Below are 14,972 nucleotides of genomic sequence, written 5' to 3' on the forward strand. Positions count from 1 at the left end.
ATTATTGTTCTTGTCCAGAACTATCAAGCATGCCATGTTCAAAGTCACTTACGTTTGTAGTAATCTGTTCTCATTCTGAAACTTGTACACGCAGACTGTTGGTATTTTTGATACCTGTTATCATCATGGGCGGCACGGTGGCGCAGTGGGTAGCGCTGCTGCCTCGCAGTTGGGAGACCTGGGTTCGCTTCCCGGGTCCTCCCTGTGTGGAGTTTGCATGTTCTCCCCGTGTCTGCGTGGGTTTCCTCTGGGCGCTCCAGTTTCCTCCCACAGTCCAAAGACATGCAGGTTAGGTGGATTGGCGATTCTAAATTGGCCCTAGTGTGTGCTTGGTGTGTGGGTGTGTTTGTTTGTGTCCTGCGGTGGGCTGGCACCCTGCCCGGGATTGGTTCCTGCCTTGTGCCCTGTGTTGGCTGGGATTGGCTCCAGCAGACCCCCGTGACCCTGTGTTCGAATTCAGCGGGTTGGAAAATGGATGGATGGATGGATGTTATCATCATTGCCTGCAAAAATGATGATGCCACTCACTGACCAATCAGTTACGTGAGAAAGACGGGTATACATAGTAAAGAGAGTAGGGTATAATTTCAGTAATCGTTCCAATTGTATTATGGTGTTCAAATTTTTAACAACACAACTATTTAATTCTTTATACATTATCACATTAACTTTGTTATATTCTTAATTAATTTTTGTCTGCACTTTTTAGAGTTTGTGATGACATGGCCACTGGCACGTCAAGTAGAACAGGCATCAATCCTGTCCCACCAAAATCAGAGTTGAATTTGAAAGGTAAGCAAATAAATAAGTTAGTTTTCATTTTTTATTTTAAGATGCTTCTCTTTCGTTTGACTAACCACAGTGAAAACTACTAGAAAATCCGTTTAATTTACAAGTTTGTTATATTATTGAACCCTTGACAGAGTAAAATGTTTTTAAAAAGGCTATATGCATTTCAAAAACTGTATTTGTTTGTGTTGGATTGTGGAAAAGATATACATGTTTTTGCAGTTCCAGTTCTTGATAAGACTTTGTCAAGTTAAGTTAATGCCTGCAACCTTAAAAGGCTGTTATTGAGCCTTGTTTGTCAATATTGAAAAGGAACACGTTGGAAATTATTGTCAGTGCTTAAAAATAGTATGCTTTGTATTCAGCTTTTTTCCTGATTTTCAAACATCTTTGGGATGCCCTCCAAAATAGTCTAGTCTTGGCTAGACTAGTTCTAGCCTTGGCCAGTTGAAGTGGTCATCAGGTGGTGCCCTACTTTGTTCAGGTGTTTCAGCTGCAACCACAACACTCTGCAGTTTGTGGATTGGCAGTGGTGGCCTGGTCACTGCTCCTCTCCTCTATCCACTTCTTCTCCCAAACTCTGAACTGTTGTTATGCTGTCCTGGTCATCAGACTCCATGCCAACTGTGGGGAAAGTCCCCAGCAGTTCCCCTCCACTGGAAACAGCCAGCTTTGTCATTCTTTGTTCTTGCAGTTGTTTTCCAGCTGTTGGTATTTGCTGGTCTTCTGTTCTGCTGGTTCCTCACAGCCTTCATTACATGGTATGGTCAGTTCTACTATAATGATTTTATTCCCTTACGTTGACCAAATACCCACATCTTGCCTCAGGGTAGTGAACAATGCAACCTCACGAAACTGGAGCTTCCTTCCCAGGTCAGCTCTTATCTCCCATTCTTTGGCTGACTGAAGCAGAGTGAGTTTATTCAAGTTTCAGTCTGTAGAGTTTCCACCTTCCTTAACAAAGGTAATACTGTGGCATAAGTTTGGTTTGATTTGATGTTTTTTTTTTTCAGTTTTCCTGTTCTAAAATATCTGTGTTGATAGTACCTAATCATGGTGTCATTTGTACCTCACTTGAAACAGTGCTGTCTTACAGCCCAACGGGATGTGTGTCATGGTTCCTTTCCCATTAGAAAGCTTACACAGTGGGTCTTACCTCATCCACCACCTGTGCAAGTTCATTGGTGTAGGAAGGGTGTTGAATACTGTTGGTAACTTGAAAGATATGTAGAATGACTTCAACTTCCACAGTCAGGTTGAAGTAATATTTTTCTTAGGGAGGTCACACCTCGTCCAGGCTCCTTGTGTTCCCAGGTCAACAGCTCTTTCCTGCCTTGATCCTCCAGGTTCCTCCCTTCTGCTTGGACCATAGTTCTTTGCTTGCTTTAGGCTACCTTTTCCCCCTGTAGTAAGTGGGGTGTCCCAAGGCCTTGTCTCCCAGTGCAAAGTATCCCAATGGAATCTCTTTTTTTTTAATGTACATTGCCTGTTGCATTTTAGTATTGGGTGTGAACTTCTGCCCAGCCCTTGTTGTGCTGCTGGCCTTTTTAATGTGATCATCCAAGGAGTCCCATTCAGTTATAATAAGTCTGCGCTTAGCTACTTTTATCTCCTCCACCAGAGAAGACAAGGGGTGCTGTAGCTGGCCAGCTCTTTTGTATAGGCCAATTGATGTGAAGCATGGAGGGATTTCCAGACAGTTACAGAGGTGCTTATTTATCTTTCTTTCCATTCCCTCCACAGATGTTAGAGGCATGTTTTATACCATCAACAGCCATAGAATCTTGGCAGCAGGCATTGTTGATAAAGCCAAGTTTTAAACTTTTCAGGGAAACAATACTTGCTGATCTTCCTTAACCAGTCCTCCGTTTTGTTTTTCGGCGCTGGCAGTGTTGTTTTTGTCTGAGAATGTTCTGTTGTAGCATTTCCCCCAACCACTGTAGCACTGAGAAAACCAAAGCTAGACTAAATATGGAAAGAGGAATCTCTGCAACAGTGTTAACATTTATGGTACACCATCTTTGTAGTTTTTATGTATGCACTAATAAAATGCATTTTTTTTCCAACAGATTGCATTAGAAATGTAATCAATGATGCATAAACTCACATTTTTATGCAATATTTGCATATAAATTTCATTTTACTGATAATGCAAGAAGTCAATTAACAGAAACTTTTACAATGTAACACCATACAATGATTTAAAATCAAGTACATTAACTTAAATTCATTATGTACACAAATGAAATGTAGAGTAAAATGAACAAGAAATTGAATGAAGTGAACAACTTCAATAATATTTAATTTGAAACTAAGCACATTTGTTCAAATGAAGTACACAAGGTACATAGACAGACATATTGGTACTGAGGTGGTTTAATGCCTCTGGGCATATTGATCATTACAGATCTGGGTATGTGTGTTTATTTCTGTCAACCGACACCTAGAAATTTCTTTGAGTGTGCAATTGTGTGTTCACATGTGCTTTTGCATGTGCCTCCATGTGTGAGCGCATGTATATTTAAATAAACTATCTCAAAAACTACTCATGCAAAAAATTTGTAAATCAATAGGCCTGGTCCTATGACTAAATGGAGCAGACTGGAAAAATCTTGGTTACATTAAACAATTTCTACTGCAGTTATTGTTAGACATAAACTGTTTTTGAAGGATATGAAAATAAGTACTGAACCAAACTGGAGCCACAACCTGGAAAACAATATACTTGAAACCTGTAACGAGACAAACATGGTACAACTTGTTTGTCATTTTACATACTGTAGACTTTCACAAACACCTAGAGAGATACCATGCTAAAATCAAATTTTCTCAATGTTTTTAACAACATAGAATCATAATCTGAACTTAGTTTGATAGCGAATTTTTGATCCCCTCACCAAACTACCATTTATATGGAAGTTAAAAAAAAGAAAATCCTAGTACTTGTTTTCAGTGTATTGAGGGTATAGTCCTGTAAACAATTTTGTAAAAGTAAATTTTACTTTCACAGTGGGTACATTTTTATGATCCAGCCAGTTATGTTGAATTCACCATCCCATAATTGTTTCAAGACTCATGGTTAGAAAAATTGTGAAGGAGTATAGACCTTATCTTGGTTTTTTAAATTAATGACTACTTGTCGGGTAGACACCAGTTTGACAGTCCACAAAACTTAAAGTTAGACTGTGTGGTCAGCAATACAGGGGCCTCCCAGACAACTGTCTTTTCTTCATTCTTGTTCATCCTGTATGCTTTGGACTTCAGATAAATTTCTGAGACATGCCACCTGCAGACGTTATCAGACAAGTCTGCAATTATGGAGTGTATAAATGGTCAGAAGGAGGAGGAAAACAGGGACCCGGTGATTAAATTTGTTGACTGGTGCATCTGTAGCTTAGTGTTAGCAAAACTAAGGTAAATGTGTTGATTTCAGGATGAAAAAGGCTGTTCCTCCATTAATCATCTAGGGTGCAGAAATTAAGGTAGCTCAGGTATACAAGTACCTGAGAGCGTAGATGGATAGAAATCTGGATCTGGCTCCTGACACATAAGCAATATACAGATTTGACTGGATTTTTTTTAGGATGGCTCAGGTACTTCAGCATAGGACTAACTTTTCTGCATATGGTATGAGCCCCCTTGTTACATAAATTCCCTCTACATTACCTGTACATCAGCGCATCGTCAGGTCTACTTGTACTTTGTAAATTTGCCTCTGTGAGGGACGGATTGGCATCCCAGTCGGGATTCACCCTTGCCTGGCCAGGATGCCTTGATAAAAGAAGGTCATTGGGGGAGCTGTGATCCTCCTCTTCTTTGCCAGGACATGGTTACAGAAGGATGCTGCAGCAGCAGCTACACCAGGGCTGGCTTCCCTGCAGACGTGGATGGACAGACCGGACAGGCTTGAGAGCCTGGAAAGACAGAACAGTGGGTCACTGCCTGCTATGGGCAGACCATCCCCCATACTTAGGGTGGCAGCATCCTATCTAGCGAGCCCCAGTATGGATGCCTGCATGGCAGCGTGGGAGTTGTGGTTCTATTAGGCCGCCCTTTTTGGTTCTGTGGAGGCTGCCAGGTGTAGCTGTTGAATATTAATGGCACAAGTACCATTGTGATCCTGTCTGACCAGGAAGCATTTCCTGGGGACAATGCATTGTGCACCGGGAGCACTCTCTTCTTAGCCTTAAAAAGAGAGCCCTCCATTTGACCTGGGGAACTGGAGTTGGGAGAGGAGCTAGAAAACATTCGCCTGGGAAGAAAGAGTGTAAGAGAAAAGAAAAGAATTGGAAAGAATCAAATTGTGTAATATTGAGTTACTGTTTGCCAATATAAATAACGCTCGGTTGAATCCTGTCCTTGTGCGTTTGTGCCAGGGGTTTGGGGTGCTGGTGTGTCTCCTAGTGGCCACTTCTCCAATTAAAGTTCATTTGACTCACAGTTTAAGACTATACCCTTTACTCCCCTTGTTAACATACTCAATCCATACTGGATTATATTTTTATTTCCCAGCTTCTCATTCGTTGTATTATGGAAGCCAACAGTATTTCAGACTCTTCTATGGATCATACTGTAAATTCCTGCTGTGTAAGCTCAGCCTTCCATTGTTCTCTTCACATGCCCTTTGCTGGTGTTTCAACAATTTTCTAAATCAAAAGTATTGTTTTGGCCAAACACTTGTTCCTCATCTGAATTAGTTAATTTCTAATAATTGGAGCACAGTAGAGGAGGGGTGGCACAGTGGTAGTCCTGCTGCCACACAGTAAAATCCTCCCTATGTGGAGCCGGCATGGTCTACCCATGTATGCGTGTGTTTCCTCTGGGTGTACCGGTTTCTTCCAAATGTCCGAAGACATACAAGTTAGGTGTATTGCCAATGCTAAATTGGCCATAGTGTGTGTTTGATGTTTGTGTCTGTTCACCCTGCGATGGACATGTGTTCTGTCCAAGGTTTGTTCCTACCATGCGCCCTATGCTAGCAGGGATTGTCTTCAGCACCTCCCCCTGTGACCGTGATCTGGACTAAGAGGGTTAGAAAATGACATGACACAGTAGTGGATCCTACATTTACCTGGCTTGCCATCAAGAGTACTATCTGCAATTTCTCCATTTATATTGCAAGCAATTTTGCATGTTTAAAACAATGAAAAATTGAGTCATTGAACTTGAGTCACATCTTTTTAAAATTATGTGCTCTCAATGATAGGTCTTAATTATGAACCCCTAATTACCTAAACTAGGTTGGACTTGGATTTCCTTCTACAAAGGAAAAACCTGGTATTATGTTTCTGGGACAAAACTTAACAGACTTTTAGCATTTTGACCAGGGATGTGTGAAGCATTTGCTTCAGATTTCAAATATCAGAAATAAATCTGGCTCCTTACTAATAAACATTTCTTTTGGATTTCTCCAGTTTCACTGGCTGAGTGAGAAGGTGTTTTGGAGTTTGTGGGGGAAAAGGTAAATTAAATGATAATGAGGAGATTTCTGCAGAGGTCTTTTCTACTTTTTGGAAGAAGTTACTACAGTATCTCACAAAAGTAAGTACACCCCTCACATTTTTGTAAATATTTTATTATAGCTTTTCATGGGACAACACTGAAAATATGACACTTTGATACAATGTAAAGTAGTCAGTGTACAGCTTGTATAACAGTGTAAATTTGCTGTCCCCTCAGAATAACTCCACACACAGCCATTAATGTATAAACCGCTGGCAACAAAAGTCAGTACATCCCTAAGTGAAAAATGTCCAAATTGTGCCCAGTGTCAATATTTTGTGTGGCCACCATTATTTTTCCAGCACTGCCTTAAGTCTCTTGGGCATGGAGTTCACTAGAGCTTCACAGGTTGCCACTGGAATCCTCTTCCACTCCTCCATGACGACATCACGGAGCTGGTGGATGTTAGAGACCTTGTGCTCCTCCACCTTCCATTTGAGGATGCCCCACAGATGCGCAATAAGGTTTAGGTCTGGAGATATGCTTGACCAGTCCAGCACCTTTACCCTCAGTTTCTTTATGGTCATCTTGGAGGTGTGTTTGGGGTCGTTATCATGTTGGAATACTGCCCTGCGGCCCAGTTTCCGAAGGGCGGAGATCTTGCTCTGCTTCAGTATGTCACAGTACATGTTGGCATTCATGGTTCCCTCAATGAACTGTAGCTCCCCAGTGCCGGCAGCACTCATGCAGCCCCAAACCATGACACTCCTCCCACCATGCCTGACTGTAGGCAAGACACACTTGTCTTTGTACTCCTCACCTGGTTGCCGCCACACACGCTTGACACCATCTGAACCAAATAAGATTATCTTAGTCTTATCAGACCACAAGACATGGTTCCAGTAATCCATGTCCTTTGTATGCGTATCTTCAGCAAACTGTTTGCGGGCTGTATTGTGCATCATCTTTAGAAGAGGCTTTCTTCTGGGACGACAGCCATTCAGACCAATTTGATGCAGTGTGCGGCATATTGTCTGAGCACTGACAGGCTGAACCCCCAGCCCTTCAACCTCTGCAGCAATGCTGGCACCACTCATACGTCTATTTTCAAAAGACAACCTCCGGATATGACTCTGAGCACGTGCACTCACCTTCTTTGGTCAACCATGGTGAGGCCTGTTCTGAGTGGAACCTATCCTGTTAAACCCCTGTATGGTCTTAGCCACTGTGCTACAGCTCAGTTTCAGGGTGTTGGCAATCTTTTTACAGCCTAGGCCATCTTTATGTAGAGCAACAATTCTTTTTTTCAGATCCTCAGAGAGTTCTTTGCCATGAGGTGCCATGTTGAACTTCCAGTGACCAGTATGAGAGAGTGTGAGAGCGATAACTCCAAATTTAACACACCTGCTCCCCATTCACACCTGAGGCCTTGTATCACTAACAAGTCACATGACACCGGGGAGGGAAAATGGCTAATTGGGCACAATTCGATATTTTTCACTTAGGGGTGTACTCACTTTTGTTGCCATCGGTTTAGACATTAATGGCTGTGTGTTGAGTTAGTTTGAGGGAACAGCAAATTTACACTGTTATACAAGCTGTACACTGACTACTTTACATTGTATCAAAGTGTCATATTTTCAGTGTTGTCCCATGAAAAGATATAATAAAATATTTACAAAAATGTGAGGGGTGTACTCACTTTTTTTGAGATGCTGTAAGTACTCCTTTCTCTTTTTTTGTTAAATTCTGCTATTTTCTGCTCTAATATGAATGTATCTATCAATACAGTTTTAATACCCTACTGCCAAAACAGGATAAGAATTCCTGTAAATGCTCCATTTACTGTCAGATATATTTGGTGAATGTTGAGGCCAAGCTACTAACGAAACTGTTTCCATGTCAACTGCAGGTGGTTATGCATGGATTAGTTTATCCACGTCTGACTGGTTTTATTTTAATGACATTTGCAGCAGACAATATTTGTTGTCTTTTTTGTTATTGATACTGCTCACTAATCATCACCTTTCTTCTTAACCTAGCTTACACTACTCTTTCCAATAACTTCATGCTGTGGCTCATCAATTTTACCCCCCTGTAGTTACTACAGCTCTTTCACATCCCTATTATTCTTAAAAATTGGTATTAGTACAATTCTTCTCCACTCCCCAGGCATCCTCTCAGTTTCCAAGATTCCATTAAACAATCTGGTTAAAAACTCCACTGCCATCTCTCCTAAAACACATCCATGCTTCCACAGTTATATCATCTGGACCAACGGTTTTTCCATTCTTCATCCTTTTCATAGCTGTCCTTACTTCCTCCTTGCTAATCCGCTGCACTTCCTGATTCACTATCTCCACATCATCCAACCTTCTCTCTCTCTCTCTCATTCTCTTCATTCATCAGCCTCTCAAAGTACTCTTTCCATCTGCTCAACACACCCTCCTTGCTTGTGAGTACGTTTCCATCTTTATCCTTTATCACCCTAACCTGCTGCACATCTTTCCCAGCTTGGTCCCTCTGTCTAGCCAATTGGTACAGGTCCTTTTCTCCCTCCTTAGTGTCTAGCCTCTCATACAACTCATCATATGCTTTTTCTTTAGCCTTCGCCACCTCTCTCTTCACCTTGCGCCTTATCTCCTTGTACTCTTGTCTACTTTCTGCATGTCCCTGTCCCACTTCTTCACCATCCTCTTCCTCTGTATACTCTCCTGTACTTCCCCATTCCATCACCAGGTTTCCTTTTCCTCCTTCCTCTGTCCAGATGTCGCGCCAAGCATCCTTCTTGCTGTCACTCTTACTACTTCTGCTGCAGTTGCCCAGCTGTCTGGCAACTCTTCACTGCCACCCAGTGCCTGTCTTACCTCCTCCCTAAACTCAACCTTGAAGTCTTCCTTTTTCAACTTCCACCATTTAATCCTTGGCTCTGTCCGCACTCTCTTCCTTTTCTTGATCCCCAACGTCATCCTACTGACCACCATCCTATGCTGCCCAACTACACTTTCCCCTACCACCACTTTGCAGTCTTTAAATCTCCTTCAGATCAACTCTTCTGCATAGGATGTAATCTACCGGTGTGCATCTTGCTCCACTCTTGTACGTCACCCTATGTTCCTCCCTCTTCTTAAAATATGTATTCACCACAGCCATGCTCATTGTTTTTGCAAAATCCACTATCCTCAGACCTGTTTCATTCCTCTCCTTGACACCATACTTACCCATCACCTCCTCATCTCCTCTGTTCCCTTCACCAACATGTCCATTGAAATCCGCTCTAATCACCACTTTCTGTCCTGTGGGTACACTGTTTATTACCTCATCCAACTCACTCCAGAAATCTTCTTTCTCATCCATCGAACACCCACCTTGCGGGGCATATGCACTAACAACATTCATCATCACACCTTCAGTTTCCAGCTTCATAATTATTACTCTGTCTGACACTCTCTTCACCTCCAAAACACTCTTGACATACTTCTCCTTTAGAATAACCCCTACCCCATTTCTCCTCCCATCCACACCATGATAGAACAATTTGAATCCACCTCTGATCCACCTGGTCTTACTCCCCTTCCAGTTAGTCTCTTGTATGCACAATATCAGCCTTCCTTCTCTCCATCATATCGGCAAACTGTCTTCCCTTACCAGTCGTACTGCCAACATTCAAAGTTCCTATCCTCAGTTCCACTCTCTTTACCTTCCTTCTGTCCTTCTGCCTCCGTACATGTCGCTCCCCTCTTCTTCTCCGTTTTCGGCCAACAGTAGCCCAGTTTCTGCCAGCACCCTGTTAGCTAACAGTACTGGTGGTGGCCGTTGTTAGATAGAGAGAGATAGATAGATAGATAGATACTTTATTAATCCCAAGGGGAAATTGTTAACCCAGGCTTCAACCGATCTGGTGTGGTTAAAGCTACTCTGTCATCATAAAATCTTTTAAATCTTACACCTTTAGGATACATAGATGTACTAGACAAGGCTTCCCAATGTGCCCTCTTTTATTTGATCTCTCTCTTGAATCTATACCTATATATCTAGTGTCACACACATTCGAATAGGAGGCAGCTGAAGGGCTTAAAGAATAATGGTAACATCTGCCCAGGGGGTGGCGGGGTACACTAACTCTGTTTCTAAGTCCCCTGCAGACCTTTCCCAGGAAATCCCACCAGGAACCACTGCCTCAACTCGGGACACGTCACTTCCTGTCCCGGCCCTGAGGACGACATCACTTCCCCCATACCTCCTATAAAGCCTCACTACCTTCCTCTGGAATTCAGTTCTGTTTTGGACTCAGTCTTGCAAACTACTCTGGTCTTACAATTCTTTACTTTTGCAGCCAGGAACATATTATATGGGTGGCTGCCCCAAACCTTTCCCATGTCTGAAGTCTCGTCTTGTTACATTAGCTATATAGTGGTTTACTGTACACTGAATTTGACTAAGATCTAATTGTTTTTGTTTTGTTTTTTGTTTTTGTTCTTTATTTCGCCTTATACAATTTCTTGTATTAGGAATTTGTTAGTTTTCGCATACCCCTTGGGGTCAGAGCTCAGGGTCAGCCATTGTACAGCGCCCCTGGAGCAATTACAGGTTAAGGGCCTTGCTCAAGGGCCCAGCAGAGTAGGATCTCTTTTGGCAGTGACGGGGATTCGAACTGGCAACCTTCGGGATACCAGCGCAGATCCTTAGCCTCAGAGCCACCAGTCTGCCCCACATTGTGCATCAATTAAAAATATCTAGTGACAGCTTTAAGCCAATGGTTCTCCAATTAAATTCTAAGGCACAACTGCAATCACATGTTTTCTTTCCAGTCAGTTCCAGCTCAGCACATGTAATGAATATATAACACTATTTAGCTTTTACCTCTCATTAGAACCACAATCAGTGAGGACAGCTTGAAGTTGTACTCTAAGAACTAACAGCAGAAAATCAACCAATCCTAGCATGATTGATACTGAAGCAATAATGGCTTGTTACAACAAAACCTTTCAAAGCAGAGAGTTTATTTTTTTCCCCAAAATAACAAAATCACTAGAGCTGTAGTAAATTTGATTTGCGTCAGTGCTTTTTTTATTTGGATGTAATGCCAAAATATACAGGTAGATGGCAGTAAATGCTTTTACTGCGTTATTTTTGAGGTTTTCATGGAATGTAGGCTAAGGATGATTATATTATATTTAAAGAAACCAGTGAAGATATACTTACTGATTGTCTGAAATGTGTGTGTGTATATATATATATAAATCCGTCTTGACAAGCAACCCTTTCCACCAGGATGCGATTTTTAATTCCAGTATATTTTTAGTTAGAGACCAATTCCTGAATGTTAACAATTTTAATGGTAATTCAATTGTAGTTTTTTTTTTCTTTGGTCAGTAAATTAATTGAGATACTTAACACATGTTTGACTTTACTAAGAATTTTTGACATTTCACATCTTTTTATGTATATATATATATATATATATATATATATATATATAATTTATATGTGTGTGTGTATATATATATATATATATTCACGGCATTCGAAGTCTGTGTCACAATCTGATTGTATGGGTGGTTACCTACCAGGTAACGCTTGTGGTTGGCCAGCAATCTGCTAACATCCGCCACGGTGCCCTCAGTTTGTGAGGAGCAGATCATAGAATGGTTGAAATAGTTTACTGTCAAATAAATGCAAAGAGTACACGACACGTGTTTCGCCCTCATTCTGGGCTCATCAGGCGTACACACTCCACTGCACTCCCTCTCGGGAATCGAACCTCGTATATATATATATATAATACTTGTTTTATTTTCTTGCTTGTAGTGCATCTGTAAATCATTAAATGTTATGATTTGTGCAGAGCTGTTTAACAGTGGTAGGTGAAAAGTGCAGGCTTCAAATGAATGTGACACTTGGAAACACAGCCCTTCACAATAATAGGATTCTCTTCTCTCATATGGAAATAAAACAGTAGTCAATATGGGGCATGGCCCGTACGGTCTCTTTGTAATAGCACATTAGCAGTCTAGGCAAAATTTGCTTATGATTGATCAAAACACTGTAAATGCAGTCTTCTGCTTTTTTATAGCAGTTCTAAACAATAACAAAACACACAGCTGGTGCATTACAGATTTGGATGTATAGGACTGTGATATCATGGGCACCTACACCTGATGGGACATGTTGCAGTTCATGAACGAGATACACAAGTAGCAGTGAGAAAGTCTTTACAGTGTAGAAACATAAACAGTGTTTATTTTAAGCATCGATGAGATTAAAGTCCCACAGTCCATTCCATAAATACGTGTTTAAAATCGTGCCTATAAAATCCTCTGGTCCCCTTAGGAGTCCAATCATTAGTATTATTAAAAGCCTTAATAATATTAATCCACAAAGTTTGTCTTTCCCAATGCCAAAACACCAGAAATACTAAGAAAACTTTTAACAACTTCTGTGCAGCCAGGGCACTATTGCTGTATCACCTCTTCCCATGAATATCTCTGCAACTTCCCTTCCTTTAATTACCACTGCTCCATTGCTGCAGTGTTCCAGATTTGCCACACCTGGAGTTTCTCCTTCCTGCAGCAAGTCTCCACAATTCTTGTCTGGTCTCTGACAGTAAATCAGCAGACTCAAATACTACACCTTTGTGGAACTCACCGAAAGTCATAGGTCTTGCTCCCTGGACAAGTAATCAGCAGAGCAGATACTGCCTGTCCTGCTCTCTCTGGTAAGGTTTGTTTGTGCTTTTTCTGCACTTACCCTTCAATATATAACTGCTTAACCTCAGCTGACATGTGTTAACTACCTACCACTCCGCATCCACTGTAATTAACACATGCTCACATGCAAATGCTTTTCAGTGATGGTTAAGCTGTCCGGAAGTACATTAAAACTAATAAGTAATTTAACCCTTTTAAACTCTTCATGACATGACCTGTCACAGGGACCCATCTTGATACCTTGCAGCACAGTACTCCAGTTGAGTGCTATGGGCCAAAAGAAGGCAGTCAAGTAATAACTTGATTGACAAAACACAGTTTCTTTCTGATATTCCCAACTCTCTTTCCCGTGGTAAAGCTTTTTTTAAGGTCTGCAACAATGTGTTGCTGTTTTAGTAGAAAGTGCACTCAAGCTTTAGGATGTTGTAGGCGCGCATGGTAGCATGTCTGAGCGGCTTCAGGGTGTTGATGAGGAAATTGGCTGATCACACATTCACGTGCTGATGCGGTCAACCCTGCCGGTTTCCTTATTAACGCTCTGGGGATCTCAGTCAGGGCACCTACTCCCACATTTGCATAAAAGAGCCTGAGCAGCAAATACAGGATAACTAGGGATAGAGATCAAACAGGAAGAAAAGAGACAGAGTCCAGAGGTTAAAAAGAAAGGCTTGTGGAGGCGGGATCGAGCTTGTGAGGCAGAGTGGAAGCAAGTGGCCCCAGGTGGTTGTTGAAAGGGGATTGCACTGTTTTTTTTCCCCACTTCTTTTCTTTCTCATCTTTGAGCATATCAAGCATAAGTACATATGGGTATTTGAAAACAGTGATCATTTTTCTTCAGTTTGTGCATTTTGAATTTTTTAAGTCATGCTTGTGGAGTACCTGAATTTATACCTATAGGTATACCTAAAGGTACAAAACAGAAACTATCCCTAACCAGGCAAAAGTTAGTTGAATGGCTCACACAAACATACTCCAGCAACCACTCATATGTAGAAAATTTAATGTCACCATTAAATCTAACATGCATATCTTCAGGATGTGGGAGAAACACTGGAACACGGAGATAAATGCACTGAGCCACTGCAAGAACACTGAAATCTCATACAGATTGCTACTGGCTGGGTTTCAAACCCAAACTTTTGGAGCTATGAAGTAACAGTGCTCCTCACTGTACTACTATGCCAAACACATTTTTGATTAATCTGTTACATTTTATTATGTAAAGAGACTTGTATCAAAATGTAAATTGTTTTATCCATTTTTGATCTGCTTTCTAATGTAAATAGCATTGTTAGTGTGGTGGTGCTAAATAATTTTGCCATGCTTTTGAATTAAATTCATACAATTCATTTTTATGTGAAATTTCTTGATTTCAAAACAGTTTTTTTTTTTTTTTTTTTTGCATTTTAAAATAGCTGCCAAATGCTGCTTCCCAGCATCTTGACCACAGTTTCCTTCAGCTGGCACACACACTGCTGTACTGTCTAATGTTGAGTCATCTTTAAAGCTCTGTTATTGACCTATAAAGATGTTTTCTCCAAAGCCCTGTTGTGCTTCATTTGGAAAATACTAATTTGGCTTTATTTCTGATTCTTTGTGAAACTTTGTTCCTAGGTGTGTTTGTGTGTCTTATCTCTGTCTTCACATTCAAAACAGACTGGCAGGTTTTGTCCTCTGGCTTTTAAGTAGTATCCCTTCATTTGTTATTTTCAATAGCTTTTTCTGTTTACAGTGATCGGTAGTAATTACACAGACTTGGACCACTAACTGTAAAACCCATGGTCAGAACGTGTCAGTTGATCTAATAGTTTAAATTGGTTACACTTTCACCATTGGAGCTTCTCTACAGGCTTTTTTATAACTGTATTTGATCTCCTTTTGTGAGGTAGTTACTGTTAATGCTGGTGTCTGTCATTGTTACATTTTTGTGTGTGTTTGATGCTTTTGATTAACATTTTATTGCTTTGAATTTTAATACAATCAACAGTCAAAGAAGCCCGGACACAGACAGACACTGAGACAGCCAGAAGT

The 14,972-nt window shown here is 41.0% G+C and overlaps 1 protein-coding gene across 1 annotated transcript in view; it reads left to right on the plus strand.

Annotated features, from left to right (window-relative positions):
• Nucleotides 1-14,972, plus strand: part of wwp2 (WW domain containing E3 ubiquitin protein ligase 2) — a 174,071-nt gene that overhangs the window by 21,185 nt on the left and 137,914 nt on the right. The window contains exon 2 of the mRNA XM_028809863.2: nucleotides 710-792. Within this exon, the coding sequence (XP_028665696.1) occupies nucleotides 723-792 (70 nt within the window). The 5' untranslated portion in view covers nucleotides 710-722. The remainder of the gene's footprint in view (nucleotides 1-709; nucleotides 793-14,972) is intronic.

The sequence above is a fragment of the Erpetoichthys calabaricus genome, chromosome 9 (assembly GCF_900747795.2).
Source record: "Erpetoichthys calabaricus chromosome 9, fErpCal1.3, whole genome shotgun sequence".
NCBI classification, from domain to species: domain Eukaryota; kingdom Metazoa; phylum Chordata; class Cladistia; order Polypteriformes; family Polypteridae; genus Erpetoichthys; species Erpetoichthys calabaricus.